This window comes from Ochotona princeps, chromosome 5, assembly GCF_030435755.1.
Source record: "Ochotona princeps isolate mOchPri1 chromosome 5, mOchPri1.hap1, whole genome shotgun sequence".
NCBI lineage: Eukaryota > Metazoa > Chordata > Mammalia > Lagomorpha > Ochotonidae > Ochotona > Ochotona princeps.
Window position 1 is genome coordinate 71804005 of NC_080836.1, and position 23944 is coordinate 71827948.

General features: G+C 39.1%; 1 protein-coding gene across 1 annotated transcript in view; it reads right to left on the reverse strand.

Annotated features, from left to right (window-relative positions):
• Window positions 1-19288, reverse strand: part of STK17B (serine/threonine kinase 17b) — a 30836-nt gene extending 11548 nt beyond the window's left edge. The window contains exons 1-4 of the mRNA XM_058664752.1: window positions 19036-19288; window positions 11907-12074; window positions 4890-5102; window positions 642-786 (exon numbers count right to left, since the gene is read on the reverse strand). Of these exons, the coding sequence (XP_058520735.1) occupies window positions 642-786; window positions 4890-5102; window positions 11907-12028 (480 nt within the window). The 5' untranslated portion in view covers window positions 12029-12074; window positions 19036-19288. The remainder of the gene's footprint in view (window positions 1-641; window positions 787-4889; window positions 5103-11906; window positions 12075-19035) is intronic.
• Window positions 19289-23944: the final 4656 nt, after the last annotated feature.

Consider the following 23944-nt stretch of genomic DNA (forward strand, 5'->3'; position numbering starts at 1 on the left):
AGACAAGAAAATGATAACAGAAGCAGAAGAACCCCAGTGCTCAAAAAGTATGAGACAAAATGATTGATTGCAAGAACTTTGTGTGGCTCTGGAGGAAGTATAAGAAGAAAGATATGAGGATAAAACACCAGAGTAAGGTAACGAGCCTGAACGAGCTAGGCAGAGCTAAAAAAACTAAAACGTTGAGAGAAAGACATTGAATAAAATGGGAACAAAGGATTAAAGAATGTGGAAATATTATCTTCTCATTTGAAGACAGATATTAACTGTTTCAGAGGTGGACAGTTTTATCAAAGAATAAGATCCAGGAAATAGCTCTAAGAGTGGCATGAAGTAGAATGGTGATAGAAAACAGAAAAACTGCCTCTTGAGAGCCCAGGAGTTCTTGGAGCTGCTCACATACATGGTGTTCTCCTGTTTGCCAATACAAAATTACGCCCTGAGAGCATCCAGGCAGGGCCCAAAGCACTCCCAGTGTAATAGAGACGGCCATATGACTGCTCTTTCCTGTTAACACCAGCCTGAAACTCTGCACACCAAGGGCTGAGAAGAAAAGCTTCTTCTAATAACATAATAACATAATAAAGACAGAATCCATAATAAAGGCATAGTAAGTGAAGTCAAACCACTTATTATGTTACCTTTAAATCAAGATGCACAATGTCATTCTGATGAAGATAGTAAACTCCTTCAAGTATTTGTTTGATGAGTCTGATAACATCATTTTCAGAAATCATTTCAGCCAGCTCAGGTAAGCAAAGGTTGAAAATTTCTCCACCTGCAGCACTGAAATAAAATCCAAACAACTGAAACTTAGAAATAATTCACTTAAAAATGATATTTAGATGAATACACAACTAGTGTAAATACACATTTAAAAACAGAGTGGAGAGGAAGGGACCTTAAAGAAGAAAACAAATGATAAGAATAGGTGAAATTCTGAGTACTGAGCTTGATATGAAATACAAAAAATTACACTGCTTTATAAAATCAAGAACTTTTATAAGAATGCTTTGAGGTACCTTTGTATAGACACATATATTTTTATTTATTTCAATCCCACATCAAACCCTTTGAAGAACTAATGAGAAATTAATTCAAGTATCTGTTCTGAGTATTATGGTAGACAATCTTAATATTGAAAATTACAGTTTCTATTAAGTTTATAGTATGTTTTTCAAAGTAAGTTATAGCAATTAGAAACTTTAATTCATAAACTGAATATTTTAATTAATTAATCCTCGTAAATAATTAATATACAGACTATCTTTGGTAGTCCTCTGGCCTAATATAAAAAATAGGTCTGAAATTTCATGCTTACAGCAACATAAATTTGTGACAATCTGGGTACATTCATTCTTTATGCACCAACATGTTCATTATAGTCACTAGAGATAACTCATAATAAATCCCTCCCACCAAGTTTCATATTCATAACAAAGTATAAAACAAAAAGAGAACTGAAAAAAGTATGGAAACTACTTTCTAGTCCCCAGGGAATATGACACCAGGACAGCAGAGTGCTTCTAGGGGTGCATACTACAGTTCTAGTTTTGTCACTAATTAGCTGTATGAGCTGTGGCACATGAATAAATGATAGCTCCTACTTCACTGGCTTAAGAATTGATAATCCTAGGGCCAGCGCATTGGCTTAACTCGACAATCCTCTACTTCTAAGTGCCTGTTTGTGTCCTGGCTGCCCCACCTCTAGTCCAGCTCCCTGTTTATGGCCTCAGAAAGCACAGAACGATGGCCCAAGGCTTTGGGACCCTGCACCTACATGGGAGACTCAGAAGAAGCTCCTGGCTTCAGATTGGCTCTGCTCTGGTGATCGCAGCCATTTGGGAAGTGAACCAGAAGTTGGAAGACCTTACTTTCTGTCTCTCCTCTCTATAAATCTACCTTTTTAATAAAAATAAATAAAATTTTTAAAAAATTTATTTATAATTTTTAATTCATTAATTACATTGTATTATGTAACACAGTTTCATAGGTACTTGGATTCTCCCCACCCCCCAAATAAATTTGTTTTAAAAACTAAAATATCCATGTAAAGTACTAAATATAACAAATGTTATGAAGGATCAAAATAGATCATCTAAGCATCCATAACATTAACCCTTGGTAAATAGTGAATATTACTTATTAATAAGCCAACATACATTAATTCCAAGCCTAGACAACATTAGTCTTTCTGAATTTGACTCTGCTTTTGAAGAGAATTCACAAAGTCTTTGCTAAGTTAGAATTCAGTTTTAAGAAACATATCCTTCATAGAAGATAATGCTAAACTATAGTGCTCAGAGGTTGAAATTATTACAGGAGGTGAGGTTTTTCATTTTGTATCTTTAGTCACAATTTCTATCATTTTCTGTTGGGTCAGTAAGATAGTCAGATAATTTGATAGACAAGTTTTGTAATTTCCTGACAAAAAGGAAATACAATTTCTCACACCACCTCACAGAGTTGTCTCTGGTGAATGGAAGCAAATTCCCCTTTTGAGGCTTGGTTTTTCTAGAACTAAGTTTTGTTCCATGTTCTCCAAAAGAAGATACAAGTGTAAGTTTTAGTAACTGTTTAAAAGTGACAAGCTAACTGCAAGATTTTAAGTTTAATTAACCAAAATGTAAGTTACTTAATTTGGTTCAAAAAATAGGGTTAGGTTAAGCTGGAGGCAAAACAAAATGCATTAATTAATATAATTAATATAATATTAATTAATATAAAATATTATCACATATTCAAAATATTACTACTTGACAGCTGTTGTAGTTCTGAAAATTTCAAACAGATTCCCATGATTATCAAATGCAACAAATTTTAAAAGGTACCTTTTTAAAGTGACAGTATGTCACTGTTATGGAGGGAAACTTAACAACATGTAATACAAATATATATGCTTTTAACCCAGTAATCATACCTCCACAAAGTGTACTAATGCTACCATGCCACAAAAAAATGCTCAACAACGAAAAATTATCTGAATAAAACACAACCCAACTATCCAATGGAATAGTAAGCAGTCATTTCATAATCAGCTATAGTAAACGATACCAAGAAGCTTATGAGCTAATAGGATGATTTCTAGGATATCGTAAGTCTAAAAAGAAAGGTAAAAAGGGATACTTATTATATGCTATTTTTTCTTAAGAAAGGAAACATAAGTTTATAAGAATTCACTCACATTCACAAAAAAAAAAAAAAAAAAGAATGTAAAAAAATGAACCAGAAATGAGCAAATGCAGTTAGCTAGGGAAGTTGGGAAGGAAGACTGAAGAAAGCACGAGAATGCAAGCACATTCTGTAATACACAGTTTTCTGAGCACTGATTCATGCAATTTTTTTTTACAAATTCAAAACAAAATAAAGAAGGATTTAAGGAACCAGATTCTAATGATTAATGTAACCAGAAACCAATGTATGACTGTATAGCCTTAGTGGGCTATATACCAAGGGAAAAAAGAATACAAATTTACTAAGTAGTGTGCAACTGGTATTCTGCCACTACTGTGTACATATTTTTGGATAAGGCAAATGAACTATTGCTTTCACAGTGGGAGAAGTCAGATACAAGCGCAGAAGGTAAGAGCTGTTGAACAATCATAAAGTGGTAGACTTGAACTGGATCTATCAGTATGAATTTGCAATAAAAAAAATCAAGAGTTTCTAACACTATTCTTGGCAAAGACCTTGAAACAATGACACTTTGTTAAAAGTGAGCATTCCAATACACATATTTTGGTTTCTAATTACCTTTCCCCACTAAAAAGAACCAGAACTGGAGAACTGGTGATTACAGCTGTAGGGCATTGCACCTATGAAGTGATCCTGGAAATCTCGTGGGCATGAAGCAAAGAAATCTTCAAACACTAGTAAGTCCATACCAAAGTACAGAGGAAGTAGTCTGAAAGTGCACTCTGCTGCTCAACTTTTGATTTTTCTTTTACTATTTACATTTTGAATTGAAAAGCAAAGAGCCAGAGAGAATGCACCAAGGATGAAACCAAGACAGGGATGAGTCAAGCCAAAGACATGATCCAGAAACTCAACCCAGATGTTTCAGGTCGAAAATGGGAATCCAGTATTTTAGACATCACCCACTGACTACTAGGGTGCCCATTAGCAGGAAGAAGACTGGAAAGTGAAGCCAGGGCTAGAATCAGGAACTTTGAAAGCAGATGTGGGGGCATCCAGGTGGTAACTCAGCTACTTCACTATACTCAGTCTGTCCCATACTTTTGTTAACAAATTTACTACCATTAAATTTGGGACAATTTGAACACGAAAAAAAGGGGTTAGAAGTGGATGAGAGCCAATTAATTAACACATGATTTTTTATTTTTTAATTATTGTGACTTGCTAGTTAATCAAACCATGAATCTCCTTAAATTTACTGTAAAATGTTTAAAATTATCTGAACATAAGAATACTAAACATACACATGATACTGTCCAACCAATGTAGATATTCAAACACAATAATAAATAATGTGTCAGACAAGCACCCAATACAGGCATGATTAAGCATGCAGTTACTTAACCATCCTCTATCCCCATCCTTCCATGAATTGTTGAATATTTTTGTTTCCAGTTTTTCACTGACTTATGGCAAGAGATATTTTTTGTTTCTTTTTACAACAATTTGTTAAATAGTGATTTGCACATCATACATACTAAGTATATTTCTTTAACAATGTACTAGCATACCATGAAACAATTTGACTTTTTACTTGGAAGCATGTTTCAGACAGGTAGGGAGTTACATTCTTTCTCATGAAATAGCTTCGTCATTCTTACTAACATTTCAAAGGAACTTAAAGTACTGAAAATACATTTACTTAATCTCCTTAAATGTATTAGATGTACTTATACATCAAAATGTCTACTTACTATTCCAATATCAAAATGATTTCATTTGCATTTTCGTAGACCTCATGAAGATTTATCACGCGGGGACAGGACTTTGCCAGCTCCAGCACGGCGATCTCATGCAGGATCTCCGCCCGACAGTCCTGTCCTCTTCTTCTCTTTTTTAAAAACTTTGCCGCGTATTCTTGGCCAGTAGATTTCGATATACACTGTCTAACCACAGCAAATTTTCCTCTGTGGGTGGAAGAAAATAAGGACACTTTTAATATTTCAATAGAGAATAATGTTAGTATCATAAGATTCTACTATATGCTTAATTTAAAATCAATGCCTTTAAATATTTGTGCCATTAGGAATTTGTTTTTTTCCCAAAGTAAATCAAGTGTCATATATATATTTTTACAATTTTAAAAAAGTGTATATGTAACAATGACAGGCAAAAAGCTCCCTTCCCCTGGTTCCATAATGTCTGTATCTGCTAGGTCTGAATCCAGGAACCGGGAACTCAGCCGAGCTCTACCACACGGGTGGCAGGCACTAACCACCTGAGCCATTATTTTCCTTGCTTCTCAGGGTTCATGGAAGAAAAATTTGAAAATAGAAGCAAAAGCAGGACTGAAACCTATGCATTCCAACATGTGATAGAAGGGTTCCAACAGGCATCATAGTCAAAAAGAACAAATGTACCCCTCCGTGTTTGTCTCTTCATAAAATCTATGGTAATTATCACATAAAATTGCAAATGCCAAACATAACAACAAATAATACAGATCTATCTTTATTCTACACTGTTAATACAAAACATTATCATCATAGGGAAATAACCTCATTTGTATAGTAAGTCCCTACCATATTCTTGAAATAAATTATTGTATGTAAATATCATAATAATTCCACATAGTACAAATTTTTGTTGTTGTTGTTTTGTTTTGCAAACCCCCCAAAAAGGATAAATAATTTGGTCAAGATAAAGATTTAAACTTAAGTTTTTCCAAAGACTACTACTCAAAAGGATAAAATTAGCTCTCTAATCAAAATAGCTCTTTCACAAATATAAAAACTGAAATAAATGCAACAAAATAGCCATTTGACATACTTTATTAGTGTAGTAATTTTCGCTTTTACTACAATTTGTAACAAACTTTGAAACCTTCCAGGCGATCTGACAGCAGTTTTGGTACCTAAGGCTATGCTTCCCATAGGGAACATTCAAGGATATCTCATGATCCGCTAAGACAACAACAACTAATAAGGCACTGACACATTTGTATAAACACACTTATCAAAGTCACGGTTATCATTTAAGTTACAAGTATGTTTATAGCTCTCTCCAACAGCAATTCTCCAAAATAAAAAAATGCCAAATATTAGAGCTTCTACTGGCATATCATAAACGACAGGCCTACAGTTAGCCAAAAAACTTTTTAAAAAAGATTTATTTATTGCAAAGTCAGATATATAGAGAGGAGGGAAGACAGAGAGGAAGATTTTCCATCCTATGATTCACTCTCCAAGTGACCACAATGGCAGGTGCTGTGCCTATCTGAAGCCAGGAGCCAGGAACTTCTTCCAGGTCTCCAATATGGGTGCAGGATCACAAAGTTTTGGGCCTCGACTGCTTTCCAGGCCCCAAGCAGGGAGCTGGATGGGAAATGGAGCTGACGGGACACAAACCAGTGCCCATATGGGATCCCGGCATGTTAAAGGCAAGGACTTTAGCCACGAGGCCACCACGCCAGGCCCAAGTTAGCCAAAATTTAATTGCTCAAATGCTTAAAACTATTATGAGTCACAGACAACTTTTGAGAAATTTTAATAAAGCTATTGACCAGCTACATAAAACAAGTGCACCTTCCTTTAAGCAGGAAGTTTTACATGCATTTCTAGCAGGTTTCAGAATTTGAGGCCCATGTTTAAGTTTTCTAATCCTTAGTCTAGGGGATTCAAGGCTAAGAACTCCTATCCGAAGTCTCAACTTACTTCCTAATTTCTGGTACTAACAAATCAGGCATTAATAAAGATCTTAAGAGAGTAACTTTTCTTCCATCATTCTTTGTGTCTCAATTATTCTCAGAATATGCCACCAACCCAGCCTATCATACTTAGCAAGCAAAACTGTTTCTAAGCCACTTGATGCTTAGGGCGAGTGATGGGCAATTAATTACTTCATAGTATTTTACTGCTATTCCCCCAGACTAAGATTTCAAAGATTCCAACTCTTTTTTTTTTTTCTTACATTCAATGAAAAGCACTGGAAGCAATACTAAAAAAAATTATAGCTGGGAAGTTAAAAAAAATGACAAGTTATAATTTGATTCCTGGGTATATAAAAAGTGTACATAAATTCAATAAATTTGCCAATGCTTTGAAGGCAATCCTGTTTTAAAAGTTAAAATGTTTTGCTATAAAATAGTCTTACTCTATAGAAAAGGAATACAAATTGATATATTTCAATGAGTATACAAAAATTAGTCTCTTTATATCAAAATGACATTTTACAAATTTTATACAAGATAAACTGAATCAGAGTAAGATTAAAAACCTCATGAAAAGTCATATTTGGAAAAGGAGGGCCAAAAATTAATCTGTGGAATGCAAATTCCTAGCTTTTTGTTCTAACCACAAAAAAACAATCCTGTCCTTTTGAATTGCTGCTTTTTTAAAAGGAAGTTAACTCACTAAATTCTGCCAATTTTTACTGAGATTTAGAAGCGAAAACTTGGTTAAAGTAGAAAAATAAATTTTAACTTTTATAAGGAAATTCACCTTGCAAAATTTAGGAAATAAAAAGAAAATTATGCATCTGAAAAAATGCTTACGATATCAATGTGGCAATTTCCTTTGGCTATGCTTTTATGACTAACAAGCTGGAATTCTCTGAGAAAGAGAAAAACTAAAGAACATAACCCTTTATCAAATTGTTTCAGGTACTCCTGTGATGCTTTATAAAACAAGTATGGTACACACTAATCCTAGGCAAAGATGAGGAACTGATCCTGGTAATAACACGTCAATGTTCACCAATATGTAAAGTTCCATGGCAGCAGCATTCGTGTTTGTGTTATTTGCTACAGTAGTTGCAAATCTACGTTGTGTTAATGGACGCACAACAGGAACTGGAATATCTGTTGAATGCCAGGGTCACATACCTTCTATAATACCATATTCTGTGCAATTTTGCATCCAGTGTGTAAAAGCATTTGTATTTTTTAAAGGCTATTTGAGATTCCAATAAAGTTTTATGCATTTAATTGTGTGTTCCTTTACATGGTATAAATACGGTAAATATTTTTGCTATAATGAACACATAACATAGGGAAGTGATTTTTTTCCATTCTAAAGTGCAAGCTTTAGTTTAGAAGTATCAGAAATAATCTTTGCTATGTAATGTTTCTGCCTGAAGGTAACAGCACATTCAGGAAAATGCAAACCTCTTAAGAATAATACTTAATTCATGCCCTAAAAAGGCAAGGCTGGTGAGATTTCCCAGCAGTGAGAAGGTCTAGCAGTTACCCTTCTGCATTCTAGAACACACAATAAAATGTGAAGGGAGGGGGTAGGTAAACCACAAAGGAAGCTGACGTTTATTTCTGAATCTGCCTCACCCTCCTAACCACAAGAAGCCCTGTGAAAGCTTGCTTCAGCTGGGGGAGGGGTGGAAAATACTTACCCAACATGTTAAGAAACAGGAGCCATGCAAGTTTTTTGAGAATAGTAGATGATGAACTGTTAACTTGCACACATTTTCCTTTAGTTTGCTAAGGGAAAATAGATTCTTGGACAACGATTTACAAAGATAATTGTACAGTTCACCCCACACTAGAATACTTCAAAATGTGCAAACACCATGAGAAGCAAGATTATGATTACAATCTCCATTTCACACGTCTAAAAAACTAAGCTTAGCAGCAATATTCACAGAATATGAAGCAAGTTTTGGCAGATAAATAGAAATGATTTTAAATCTATCAAGGTCTACTAATGTTTAAGTTAAATATACTAATATTTGCCACATGATTATTTAGGCTGTAACAAGTCAAAGAAAATCATTACTGAGGCCTCTTTCATGAAGACAAAATGGGATATTAACAATCCAAATGTTTAAATCAGATTCTACATAAGTTTTTACTCTAAAAGGCTAATAAAAATACAACTGATTCAAGTTCATAATTTTTATGATACCTTATTTAAGACAATTCTACATGATTAGTGTTCATGAAAAGTTGCAATTCTCTAAAGCCCTCATAGAAAAAAAAATTTCATAACATTTCTAGTTTCTCATTACATCCCATAATGGATTTAATAAACATAATTTGCTTATCAAACTAACTTTAAAAGACAATAATTTCTTTTGTTATCTATATTACTCAAGGATTGGCATATTCAATTACCTGCTCAAAGCAATTTCCAAACAATTGTTGCAATATACAAGAAAACTTGGAGACACAGTCTATTCTCTCATTTAAAAAAAGAAAATCACACAACCAAGTAGGATCACAGATCTTTAGATCCAGTGAAAATTCAGTCAGGTCAATTCAGTCAGTTTCTACTAACATATCACATGATACCAAGAGACATGAATGCAATGTGGCTTTTTCTGGGGGTTAGGGGAGCGGAGGTAAAATTAGAGCAGGAAGCAAAGGGGGTAAAACAAAGTAGCTTGCTTACTCTTAATGGGAATCTCAGGCTATCTCAATAAAGATGCACTGCAGGCTAAATAGTAAAATACTGACAATACTGTGCTCCAAATAAAAGAATATATATTGATTTATTAGAGAGGCAGAGAGAGAGAGAAGAGGACTCCCATCCACCATGTGCATTAAGTATCCAGAACAGCCCCCATTGGAGCCTGAGGCTGCAACCAGGCTGCCCTGGTGACCAGCAACAATCTCCTCACTTGAGCTACCACAGCTGACTTCCAGAGGACACAGTAGCAGGAAGATGGAGTGAAGAGATGGGCCAGGTATTGAATCCAAGAACTCCAATTTGGTACATCGGTATCCTAGCCTGTCTCTTAACTGTTAGGTCAAAAGTCTGCTGCTATGAGGCCCTTTGTAAGAGGAATAATGAAAGCAGAGGCTGGTGCAGTGGCTCAATAGGCTAATCCTCTACTAGCTAGTGCCAGCATACTATATGGACACCAGTTCATGACTGGCTGCTCCACTTCCCATCCAGTTCACTGTTTATGACTTGGGAAAGCAGTAGAGGATGGCCCAAGCCTTTAGGACCCTGCACCTGTACGAGAGGCCCAGATTAAAGCTCCTGGCTCTTGGTTTTGGAGTGGCTCATCTCCAGCCTTTGTGACCATTTGGAAAGTGAACCAGCGGCTGGAAGATCTTTCTCTGTCTCTCCTTCATTCTGTAAATCTGCCTTTCAAATAAATGAATCTTTAAAAAAACAAAGTAACAAAGAGATCTAGAAGAGATTAACTGCATCAAGGCAGGCTTTCACAGGACAATAATTTAAGGAAACCAGCAAAAGTTAGCAACATGTATATGCTATATGCAAAGAAGGACTTGCATATGAATTCACATAAAATATAACCACCAAAGAAGAACCAAGTCTACTGAGCAGATACTAGCAGAGCAGAAAACAGAGTATTCAGTGCCCAATAAGCACTCATAAAATGGAACAGACACTTGTTAAGAGGGAGTTCCCTATCACCAAAGCATTCATACTGAGCAAGGTAACAGTGTTCAGAGATTATAGGAACAAGTACTGAACTTTGTGAAAAACTTTTATTAGAAGATCAATGATCACGGACAGCCTTCCAATACAGAGACTAGGATACTGCACTGGGCTAAATAGCTTATGACTGATCAGTGTGAATTAGAGGGCACTGAAAAAAACCATCTTATTCCTTTCTGTTAGGTTGTAAAGAAAACAAAGTCTAGATTTAGAACTAAACATATTTTTTTTCAAACATTTCAAAGGACATTCTCAAGTGCATTTGTTAACACAATTAAAACATCCAAGTGTTTTACATCCAAAATCAAATACATTAATATACAATAAATTTACTTCTAAACGTTGTACCCATTATCTGCAAAGTGAAAAATCCAGGACTCTCCTCAGCTGCTATGATAAAACACCAGAAAAAGCAAAATCATACCTCATGATTTAGTAGATTTTTGTTTTCACATTGAGATTTTCAAAGATAAAAAGTCAACTATTATGTCTAACTGTAAATCTACCAATATAAATAAGAACTTAGTAAACCATTTTATTAATGTAAGCTGAAAGATTTAACTCCAGAACCAAAATCAAACTGAAGCTATAAATTGACAACCATCTTCTAACCCTTCTTAATCTGAAGTATAAAACATGACAAATACAGAAATGTAAAACATTTGGCTTTATTATTACATCATCACATGATAAAATAATAGTATAAGTGATCATACAGTAACAGATCACTCCTTGCTCTAGTTAAGCCCTAACAGATTTTGCAGAGTTTTATTTGCAGAACACTTATTCATCATGATAAAGAATATACTAACAAATATGAATTATTTTTATATAATTCGGGACAGAATAGTATCTCTTTTTCCTTTTCCTTTTGTAGCCCAGCACAATAGCCTAAGAAATTTTTTTAAATCACATAACAAAACTCTTTACAGAACTTTACTCTGTATTTTACAAAGATGAGCTAACTTAATCCCCGCAACAGCCATGTATGATAATATCATTACACCTGTGTCCACGTCTCAGATGAGGAAACAATGGGAACAGGAGGTGCAGTAACTTACATGAAGTCACTCAATTAGTAAATGACGGGGACCAGAACTGTACTCAGCAGCTCACAAGGCCAAGTTGTTCCCGCTCACAGCCTCAAATCAAGAACCCAGATTTCCAACTGGGAACCCTGACTGTGGTTTAGATGTGCGACACAAGCTCACAAAGGCTTAAGAAATTAAGTGATGACTTTTCTTTTTGATCATTCTTAGCGAACCAAACTGAGTTTTACAGAACTATAGAAACAAAACACTATACATATCATAGTGGGTTTAAACATTATACACATCACAGTTTCCTTACCTTCCTAGTTCTTTGGATGTAAGTGTATAGAAGTTATTAAAGTTTTCCATTTTCATTGGAGTTTGAGGAGTTGTCGTTAGCATGCCTGAAATACTTCGGGAATCAAACCTTCTCCGTGACATGTTAGATGATTTCCAGATATGCTCTTTCTCACTTATTTTCACCTATCTAAAAAAAAAAAAAAAAAAAAAAAAAGATGCTAGACGATGTAACTTAAAATACAATTTAAAAAAACCACAGCTATCTTGGGCAGGAAATGCATGCACAACTCCAAATCTAGCTAAAGATACAACTACAAACAAGAAAAAAGATTAGAGACTACCTCTCTACTGGCGAGGCAGGAACAAAAAGGCCCACAAATCATTGAGAATGACCACTATAGCACTAACTCCATCCAGAACAAAGCAACTGTGAAAACCTTCCGAATTCCCAAAAATACTTACAATTAAGCTATAATGCAAACATTTCACTTAAAAATAAAACACATTCTTCATAAACTTAGTTCTTTACACATAATTAGGCAAGTTAAATAACAAGGTAATATTTACTCGTTTAATTTTACATATACAAAGTAGTAAACTCACATGTTATATTATACTACTGATACATGAATGACTATAAGAAACACAACTTGCTCCTTGAATTCACTAGATTTCATATTAAATTCAGAAACTGTTATATGTAAGTCTTAGAGTTTTTCCTATGGCCAAATCTAGCACAAAATCTGCCATGGTTAAAGAGCTCAACAATTGTGTTGGATAAGTGATCGAGTCTTATTCTAAAATCGAATCTATAACTGAAGCTCATAATTATCTGGAAATTTTGTAATAGTTGTAAGTATGCAGTTTTAACATCCAAATTACTTTTGTATGAACATATTTTTAAAATGCTTATTTAGAAAGGCAGAGTTACAGAAACAGAATATAGAGAAGAGAGAGAAAAAGAAACGTAGAAAGAGAAAGGCAGATCTTCCAGCAGCCGGTTCTTTCCCCAAATGCTCGACATGGCCAGGGTTGGGCCAGGGCCAAGGCCAGGACAGGGCTGCAGGGGTCCAAGTACCTGGGCCATCTTCAGCTATGTTCCTAGATGTAGTCATAGAAGTGGGTCCAAGTACCTGGGCCATCTTCAGCTATGTTCCTAGACGTAGTCATAGAAGTCAGGTGGCTTAACCTACTATGCCGTAATGCTGGCCCCTGATTTTTGTAATATTAGCAAATAAGAATTTCTGATATTCCGATATGCTTTCATAGTAAAAAAAAAAAAAGTATGATTCTTCTACTGTGATGACAGAATGAAGTTTTAATGCTATTTATTTTATACTCCACTGATTACTAGTCAAGAAAGCTTTAATTACGTCGCTTCTAAAGTTTGGATGATAACAAAATCAATCTTGCGCATTTCTAAGGGTAAAAGCCGATGAGCTCAATGTTGACAGCCACTGCTACAGTGCTACTCATGAGAGCACATCCTGGTGGTTCCGCCCAAAGATGCTTCCTAAACGCTCTCTTGACTGGCAGCTCCTGCCACTGTCGAGAAGCTGCACAATTTCCACATGCAAATGCTCTCAAGTTAACCAAAACTGAAATTTTTTTAAATTTTTCGTTAACAACTGTTTCTCTCATGTGTTCTGATGGCACTCAAGATTCACTGGTCACATGTTTGAAAAATCAATAAGGACACAAATTTCTATGCTCAAATAATTCTTTTTTCAGATTATCACTGGGCTTTTAAAGCTTTTTTCCCATCTATCAAAAGGTCTATGAATACACCATCTGTTTATGGTAAGATTTGTATTTTACATGCACAGCACTTCTCTACATGTAAAATGGGCCTATATTATGAATCCAGTTGGACTACATCCTCAACACTTCATTAGGCCTTGGAAAACAGGAGAACAAGAAGATGCCAACTGAATCATAGAGACAGAATATGTGGGATCTTGGTTCTCAATTTTCACTTCGTGTAAATTATAGATTCTAAGATATTTACTTTACGTTGTAATATATCCATTCATTTTGGAATGTATTAAAAAACTAAGATGCACTTCATAAGCAAGCATTTTCCACTCGCAGTTTTTCAAGATTCAATATGGGCATCTTGGTTATAGTCAAAAATTTGTGTTTAGTGAAGCATAATTTGTAAGAGTGAAAACAGTTTCCAGGATTTGTTGAATTTGTGAAGCCTGACATCCAATAGTTAGCAAACAGCTAAATAAATCTAAATAATAGAATATTACACATTCAATAAGAAAAGTATGCTTTCAAAGAAAGACTCTAGTTCAGTAGTGAGTTTAAAAAAATGAAGATACAGAACTTTACATCTAATATCGTCATTCTATGGCAAAGCATAAAAGGAAGCAGAAGGAAAAACTAGAAAATTTGCAAAATGTTAATAACGGTAAGACACAATGAAGTTTTCAATTACACAGGTACTAAGAATAACAGTACTTTTATTTTCAAAGATTATTTTGATTTAACTCCCAAAACAATGATCACAATAAGTCACAAGGTGATTAGTAAAGGGAAAAAGGAATGAGAGCTTGGATTTGGGGCCAGCATTGTGGCACAGCACGTGAAACTGCCACTTGGGACACTGGAAATCCGTATCAAGCCCTGGCTGTTTGAGACCCTGATCCCTGGTAATGTACCTGCAAAAGTGTAAGGCAAAAGCCCATGTGCTTGGGCCTCTGCCACTCACATGGGAGGCAGAGAGAGAGAGAGAAAGAGAGAGAGAGAGGGAGAGAGAGAGAATGCGCGCAAGCAGGGTGAGGAGCAGAGAATGAGAGTGTTTCGTTGGCTTTAGCCTGGCACAGCCTGCACTGCTGTGGGCATCTGGACCGTGAACCATCATATACGGAAGATTTTCTCTGTTAGCATGCCTTTCAAATGAATACATGATTTTTAAAATTAAAGCTTAGACTTGATCTGGGTCTTCCACAACTTACTCAAACAGAGAAAGCAAACATGATTCAATCAAAAGAAAACCAGTGAGTTCCCATAAACCTCTACATAGTTGTATTTTAGTACATATTCATCATGATATTTGTTTCAGTTATCCAAGAAAAATATAGTATATATAATAATGAAAATGCCGAGGGGATTAAATTGGCTACTTTGATTCCTTAATTCACCCCAGTTACTTACCTATAAGCTGCAGTCCTTTTTTGAAAAGGACTTCCCTGGGAAGGCAGAGGGAGCTAGAGAAGCTGAAGTCCTTACAGCATGACACAGAAGGAGTCTTGAAGCTGAGTTAACACTAACTTCACTTCCTGCCATCTTTATATCCCCGACTATGCTGCCACACTTTGTTATACTTCTCTGCCTGAAGCACCATTTCTGCTTTTCCTTGAGCGACCAACACTGCCACACAGCCTTCACATCTCAATGCTGAACGGCATCTCTCCCAGGAAGCATTTCCTAAAGCCCCTGCAGTGACTGAAATGCCTCTCCTTTCATACTTCAGCAAGAGGACCCCAGCATTCACCTCCACAGGCCCCACAGAAGAAAGCAACTCCATCTGATACACAGAGGACAGTAAGCTTGTGCTCAAGCCATCAGCACTGTATCTGGTGCCAGGAATTCAGTGAACAACAACAACAAAAGTCTGACAAACTGAGTCAGAAAAGTTATGAGATATGGCAAAAATAGTCTTTAGGTACATCTGTGCCTCTAAGAGGTGAACAGAGTTTGTGATCTGTGTGGAAGTACAGTACTGGAGCTTCAAACACAGCCAGTCTCTGCTTAACTCAGTATTTGGCTAAATAATATAAAAGGATTTTAAATTGTTATTAAGGAACCTCAATTCAAAATAGGGTAGTCACAAAGTCTGGGAACCAGGCTAAAACTATTTTACTATATATTATGATTTTAGTATAGTATAACATAAACGAATACTCTTATATTTAATCGTCTTTCTGTACTAGGTGGTATCTGTTTGTGGGGCACCTCAGTTAGGACCCTGACACATGTCCTAGTGAGGCCTCATTCATCGAGATCTGTGGGGAGTAAATGTGAAAGGCAGTGGTGACCAAGTCGGTCCGAGAGTGAGGACACAACTTTTCTCTTCAGACTATTACCACATCTCCTACAAGAACCAGAGGAATTGAAGGTGTACTTTAACTTGCATTCATCAAAATAAAATGAAGAATTTTCTGTTGGTGTGGAAGAACGATCCATTTTGAAGTAGTCATTGATTAGAAGTAACGGTATTTGTGTAGGGATCATAATGATTTTCAATTTCAACTAAGAGACTTCATTTCTAATGTTACGATACTTTAAATAAAAAGTTCATGGAAAATGGACTTAAACGATAAGTTTATTTGGTGAAAAACAATTTTAAACTCATGTAAAGAGTTTTTACAACATGTTTCCATGAACTCTGAAGACTTTTTGCATGTATTTTACTAACACACATGTCTACCTTCATGTTTTCTTATATATTGAACAGAAAGTGTAACTGAAAGATTTAATCCCCTGAAAATCACAACAGGAAACCAGCAAACAGATTTTAGTCCAATTACCTTGATCATACTATCTGTAAACGGAAATGCCAGGCAATGAACCCAGGCCTGACTCTGTGCCAAGCCAGGAAGGCCTGCTGCTGTCTCTTTGCATCTTTAGAAAAGGAATTAGACCCTATAATTGTGAGCTAGAAGTTAAAAAAAAAAAAAAAAGATGTTGGAAAACAGCAATATAGTGGGCCAACACACAGTGGTTGTCATTCGTGAGATGGAAAATTTGGTTTCTGCTATAAAATAGATTACTATTTACTTAATAGCACCGCTGAACTACTATTTATTCGGTAACTACTACAATACAAAATGGACTCTGACTCTTTAAGAATTAAAGAAGCAGCTATCATCTCACCAGTACAATTGTGTCAGTGCTTAAAGGAAAACTATGTCCTCCTTCGGAGCAATTATAAAGGGTCTGAGATGAACCTAAAATGCACACAGAACTATTAAGAGAAACTGCCTGGTCTCCATCTTTAAGATGGCAGGGAAGTTCCAGGTTAAACAAAAAGCATAAATAAAGAAAAAAATTTACATAAGACATGCCTTGAAAATAGCAACATAGATAACAATATGTGCTTGTGACTTAGTTTGTAAGAACATTTCTTCTTTGAAACATCCAAAGAAATATCCTTTGGTAATGGTCTTACACAGGAGATAAACTATTTCAAAACAACATCATTGCCTTCAGTTTTCTGGAAAATAAAAGCAACCGAATAGATCTGAAGTTTTCCCAAGTGGAAAGGTAGTACCTAACTGATAATATTTTTGACATAATGAATTCTCACAGAACCCAAAAGAATTCTTTTACAAAAATCAAGAATCGATCAGAACCCTTTGGGAGCACTGGGTCTGGGAGCACTGGGTCTGGGAGCACTGGGTCTAGGAGCACTGGGTCTGGGAGCACTGGGTCTAGGAGCACTGTTCTTTTCAGCAGCCAGTGTTACACACAGGGAACAGGCACCACCACACACTAGTACATGCAATTCAAGGATGCCCGTGTGATGGAGGATTGGGTGAAAGTGTTAGTCATTGGTTTCCTGGATTTCTGAATTTTTAACTGAATCTCTCAGACTAAAATAGGGGAAGTTTTCCCAAGAAAATCCTTCCTATTAAGAATCAGTCTGCTTTAAAACAAAGCTATTGAAGTATGTTTAAAGGTTCACCTAACACCAGTCAAACATTCTCAGTACAAGCTCAGAACCAAAATTGTCTGATGAGAAACGGGAACCATAAAATGCACCTTTTTCAAAGTTGTTATTCACATGCTGGGTGTGATCAGCAAATCTCCACTTCCATAACGCAATTTTGTTTTCATCAAATTGCAGTTTGCCAATCAATGATCCCAACCATTCTATGTACACACAAGGACTCCAAATCATTACGGAAAACTGACTTTTAAAAAAGATACTATCATGTCTGTAAATATATTTTACTTCAATTTTAGATTCCTATTTTAGAAAAATGAGCTAAAATGTATAAACGGGTGTTTCATGAATCACGCAGCTATTGATAGCAACTCCCATTTTTAAGATAGCTTTTTTTTTAAACGTTGAACATCCCAGCTTCTTTATGTGCGAATGGTTTAATGATCATAAAGCTAATATCCTAGAAGTTGTTCAAACTAATTATACACTGTAGACTGGTGTATTGATGAGAAAGTAGGTTTATCTTTCTCTTTAGCTGTGCTCTCAGATTCAAAATGCCAGATCTCACATGCCGGTGCTTGCCCAGTCATTTCCTTGGCCCAGGCTCATATTTTCTCAGACTTGGAAACTTGGAGGGGCCACACCATATCACACAGCCCGGCACGCTTCGGCGTTATCATGGGTGCCAGAGTCAAACATGACGTCGGCAATACAATTGGTGAGCCGGACCCGTGCCTCTAACGTGTGTAAATATTTTTGGAATCTGATCTGCAGGGTGGCTGGGGTTAAAAATGCACTTTTCTCCATAATTTCAACGTGCAAACTGATGTTGGAGCGTTTGCAGTCCCATTAAGGGCCCACGGGAAGCCCCAGCCCCAGCCTCCAGCTGCCAGCAAGTCTCTTTCGACTCTGTCTACACTTAATCCCTCAGTGAGGGAAAACCAAAAACCTGGGTAAACGTCAAGCTCATAGGCAGTACAGTTTGAAGATGGTCCAGGTACAAATACATGCCTTGTCCACAGTATTTTAAATAAATATATCGAATCGCCGAAACATCCCTGCAACAGCTGCATTTCAACTTGTTCCCTATGACCGGTGTTCAAAACAAAACAGAAAACTGTTCACAAGCTGTGCCTTAAAGTGTCCTGCGCCACGGGTGGGCGCAAACTTGGTCTGGACTAGGAAAGCCCGTTGCGAGAAGGGAGCGTCCGCCAGCCCGACTGAACGCGTCCCGGGACCCTGGAGGACCACCTGGACGCGGCGTGGACCGGACCGAACGCCGGGAAGACCACCAGCCACCCCCGGCGGCCGGCCCGGAGCAGCTGGCTCACCTGAGGCGACTGAGCCGGCCCCGCTCACCCCGGGGTCCGAGAGCACGCCCTGCTCCCTCCCCGCCGCCTCGGCCACGCCGCCCCGAGCCCACCGTCCACGCCCCCACAGGCCCGCGGACACGCGAGCCTGCGACACCCACCTCTCCGGCAGCAGCAGGTGGTCCCGAGGCTGCCCCCGCGGAGGGGGCTCCCGTCCCGCCCCACGCCACAAGCCGGGACAGGACGCTTCCTCCAGCCTTGGCCGGGCGAGGCAACGGGAGGGCGGCAGGGTGGCGAGGTGCAACGGAAGCCGACGCGGACGACCTGGTCCCCAAGTGAGGTGACTCCGGGCGACCGCCGCACCGACCCGGACCCGAGCTTACAGTTGAGGTTTGAAAACTGCAGCCGGCTCAGGGGGCTGTGCTCGGCCCCAGGTCCCGCCCCCCGCGGCGGGAGGGCCAATCCGCGCGCGCGAGCAGGGCGAGGCTGTCACGTGATGGTCGGGAGGCGGGGCGCCGGCCGGCAGCGCGTGCTGAGAGGCGTGGTCCCAGCGGTGAGGGGGCGTGGCCGGCGCCGGGCCAGGCGACTGCTGGACCGCCCGTCTGGGCAGGTGGGGCGGCCTGACAGAGGGGATGAGGCTGGGGGCTGTAACCCAGGGTGCACGCCTTGCCACCTTCAGGGTAGTCAGTCCGCGAGGAATGAGGAGAGGTAAGAAGTAAAATCAGTCCTAGCTGCTTGCGACTCGTCAAGCTTTTGTGCCTAGTCTTGGCTCCTGACTCTTACTTCCCTGAGCCCCTAAACTGCTCACACATTGGGGACCCCCGTTGGCTGCAGCTTGGCAGAGGTTCCTCAGAGCGTTCACCTTGGCTTGGGGCTTGGTGCCACCACCCCCGTACTGAAGTCGGCTGCCGAAAATTGGTGGCTTTCTGAGACAGAGTCCGAATATGCGGTGCGGGTTTGGGGAGGGAAGTATGCACGCCCCAAGGGTTCAGTGTTCTGTTGTTTAACTTGCTTCATCCAGGGTTGGTGACGGAAGATGTTTGCAGGGGAAAAGCTATTGAGAGTGGAAATGTTCCCTGCCTTTCAAAAGACGTTGACAGCCAACATTTAGGGGCGGGCATTATCTTGTTCTATCCTAGTATGCCAAGTAAACTCTCATCAAGCAGTTTATTTGCAGCTGCCCCACGTTGCATTCCCTCCCCCCACAACCCCCGAGAAATGCTTAGAGAGCATCATTGCGCTGTAATGACGTCTGTCTGGCCTTCCTGAGGCAGATTCCTTCCAGTTTAATGGGCCTAGCTGCAAAGCCTCGTCGGGTGCTCAGAGTTACTATCATTTATCTGATTCCCTGTTGCTAACAGCCTGGCTAGAGAAGCCAGAGGTAGGATGGATTTTTGCTCAGTGGACCCTTTGGGGGTCTGCCAAGCAGCGAGCCTGTACCTGCCTTTTCTCTCCTAAACACAGGTGCTGCGAGCTGCAAGACTTAGCGCCAGCATAGTGACCAGTAAGTAGCCTCCTGGGGTCGCAGGAGTACAGACAGACCTGGGGTGGGCTTCTGTGTATATGATCATTTAACCATAAACCTCCTTAATTTGAGCCTCTCTGATTTGCCGGCTCTTAGCAAGCCCCTCACACTCAGCCTGCCTTTGTCAGGAACCAACCTCGCCCTCCCCATCACTGCTTGGAACCCGTCCTCCCAGTCTCTGTCCCTGCTGCGACCACCACGCTCCCTGGGGGGTCTTGGGATGGCCTGCGTTTCACTGCCTCTGCCTTGGCTGTTTTATCATCCTCTTCATCAGTTTCCAAGTCCCTGAAGATAACCATCTCCAGAAATCAGGAATCCTGGCTGATCACCTCTTGGCCCTATGTTTCCTGGGGCCTGGCTTACATTTGTTCCAGGTGTTTCATGCCCCTAAACAAACTGTGAGCCCTTGCCTGCTAGAACAGCTCCCACTCTTCCAGACATTTAGCCACGCTTGTCAGTCTCAGGCAATGATGTTCATGTCACAGGGGAGTCCTGCTTCTCACAAGGTTGTATGTACTCTGAGACCTTGCAGGAAAATTCAGAAGTCAGCACATCCTCCCAGCCTACTTCATTGACTTGGACTCAGTCACGGCCGTGTTGGAGCTCTACCTGCTGTCATCCCATTCAGTAGAAAATGCCAGCCATTCTGTGGCCATTGATTGTGACCACATAATTCATGAAATGGGTCAGCCTTGAGTGCTACCTTACTGCCCAGAGATAGTGGTTATAACGGATTGGCCCATGTCTTCACTCAATTTCTGTGTTGAAAAACTGGCCCACCATACCTCAGCATATAGCAGTATTTGCAGACAGGGTATTTAAAGGAGGTAATTAAAGTAAAATGAGATAATATGGGTGGACCCTAATCCAGTATGACTGCTGTCATTATGGGAAGAAACTAGGACACAGACAATACACACCAAGTGAACTGCAAGCAACCAGAGGTTTCAAAAGATATGAAATCTGCTGACTTCTAGCCTCCAGACCTCAGAAAAACAAGTTGGCTGTGTAAGCCACCTACTGTGTAGTACTTAGAAAACCTAGCAAACTACCACCACAGTCCTGCTGCTCCGTCCGTGTTCATCACCACACTCTGACCTAAGGAAGGTGGTCTTCCCACAAGACATTCCCAGGGAATCACCACCGAGAGTCAGTGGTGCACATACTCACCATATTCCGTCTAGGTGAGCTCACCAAATACCAGGAAAGGTGGTTTGCGCTGGTCCTACATGTGTCCCCTGTAGAGTCAGAGGAGGGTATAGAATTCAGCAAACAAAAGAAGGCCTCAAATTCATAACTCAGGCCACCGACAAATCCTGCTCCAGGAGACAAGCATACCAGTATGAGTGTGTTGAATGTTGGGATGCTACATGAGTCTGTGGGAAGAGCTAAACAAGCATTGTCCAGAGCTGTCTACTGCCTGTCTAGAAATCAGAAATTGGTGGTCAGCCTAAGGCTGGTTAGACACCAGGGGCACAAACAGCCTCTGTAAGGACCTGGCTCAAACCTTCCCCCAGTGGGCATACTCACACTAAATGGGAAAGGCTCCCCTGAAAAGGCAGTTCTCAGGAGGTCAAAGTGGTGCCTCAGCTCTGATGGAGACATCACAGGACAGTTAGTCATGGTACCTAGGGGACACCCCAGCCTGGGCAGCTTAACCAGTGAGACCCTTCGTGACCTCACACTCTCCAGCTCTTCCAGCAAGGGTAATTGAGGCAAGTCTTTCCTGATGAGCATAGTAACTTAGACTGGTCCAGGTGCCGTTCTCAAAGGGTGACACAGTTCTTTTCTCCAAAACACTCATGATTGATTTGGTTGGGCCAGTATACCAATCCAGCCACCCACCACAGTTTATTAAATTTTAACACTCAAAACTATCCAAAAGAAATGTCAGGGACATTTGTTGTTTTAAATATTCCAGTAGCCATATTTTAAAAGGTAAAACAGGTTGAAATAATATGTTTTATTTCACTCAATATATCTAAAATATTACCATCTTATATTGAGTTATTTTTTTATACTTTTTAAAACTTTCCATGCGTTTTACTGAAAGCACATACTAATTCAAACACTAAATTTTCATCCAAAGCATTTTATCTCTAGATTTCACAAATTTGCTGTTGAACAGATTCACATCCTTAAATTGTTTCAAAAGTATTTAGTCTTAAAAAAACTGAATGTAGTAGGTTTCTTAATCAAGATGACATAAAACTTAAAATTCATTCATACAGTCCAAATTCCAGTGTTCCATAGCTATGCTGTTTTGATATCCTAGGTCAAAAGATGTAGAAATGTGCCTTCTATTGTGCCTAAAGTTCAAGTTATTTAATACAGGGCTGAAGAGAGTGGAGGTTTACAGTAAATCATAGTAGCAGAGCAGTTTGAAAGCTCAATAATATTTAGGGTTCAGTAGCCCAATTCACTGGGTTTAGAAGGGGAGAAATCTTGAATGAGAGAAGTGAAAGAACTTGCAAAAAGGTCATTCACCTAAACAAATTGGTGCATATCAAAGCAATTTATTTAGGGCTCCTGATTTTGAATCCTGACATATTTCTGCTTCTTTCAGTCAGACATACTTCAGAAAAAAAAAAGATTTTTCAATTTATTTAAATAATCATTTCAAACAAACGGGCAAAGCGGGCCGGGGTGGGAGGGGGAGGGCGCTGCTTACATGCTCATTACGTCTGTGTGACCTGACAGAAGTGCTTACACGTCCACTGTGAAGGGTACCTGCTGCTACTGTGGTTTAAAGTCTAGGTGTCTCGGCCTGTCACTGCTCGCTCTCCTTGGAGTCACCTGACTGCACATCCGTCCGGCCCACCTGCAGAGCATCCGGCCACATCCTTCTGTCTGCAGGTGTCTTTTCTCAGCTGTCTACCACAATTTGTTTAAGGTTTTGCTTCACAGAATCCTTTACATTTGCAAACCAAAATGTTCAGTAGACTCTTCAGCAAACTGCAGGATTCACGGTCCTTCTGCCACAAACACGCTGGGCCCTAGGGTTCTTGATGAGAAGTTACATGTGACCGAGAACACATGTGTGGTGAAGTGGATGGAGTCTGACCAACTGTAGTCAAGTCCAAGTATTTGGCCTATTGCTTGTGTGACATGTGGTTTTGAGCAATCTTCATTCTTCCTATGTGCAAAATGGGGGCAATAATAATACTAGTTGCTTTGATGACATTTAAATATAAGAGAATATGCAATGCATAGTGTCCAAAGAGAGCAAACGTGTGGTTTGTGCAAACTGCTGTTATTTGCTGGAATGTACAGGCTTCTAACAGAGCAGGACAGAATATGGCTGGCTAACAACTGAACCCAGTGATGAACAAAACGTTTATTTGCCAAATGACTTTATTAAATACTTAAGACTTCAAAATGTATCCAGTTCTAGGAGGAAACATTGGGGGGAATATGGTAAAGTCATTTATACAGGAAAGAAAATGGGAGGTAATCGCTTTCCCTTTCAGAATTTACCTGGTTGAAGTAAGTTCAAAATGAAGCTCTGTGATTAACAAATGCTGAAGTCTGAGGGGCTGTGCAAG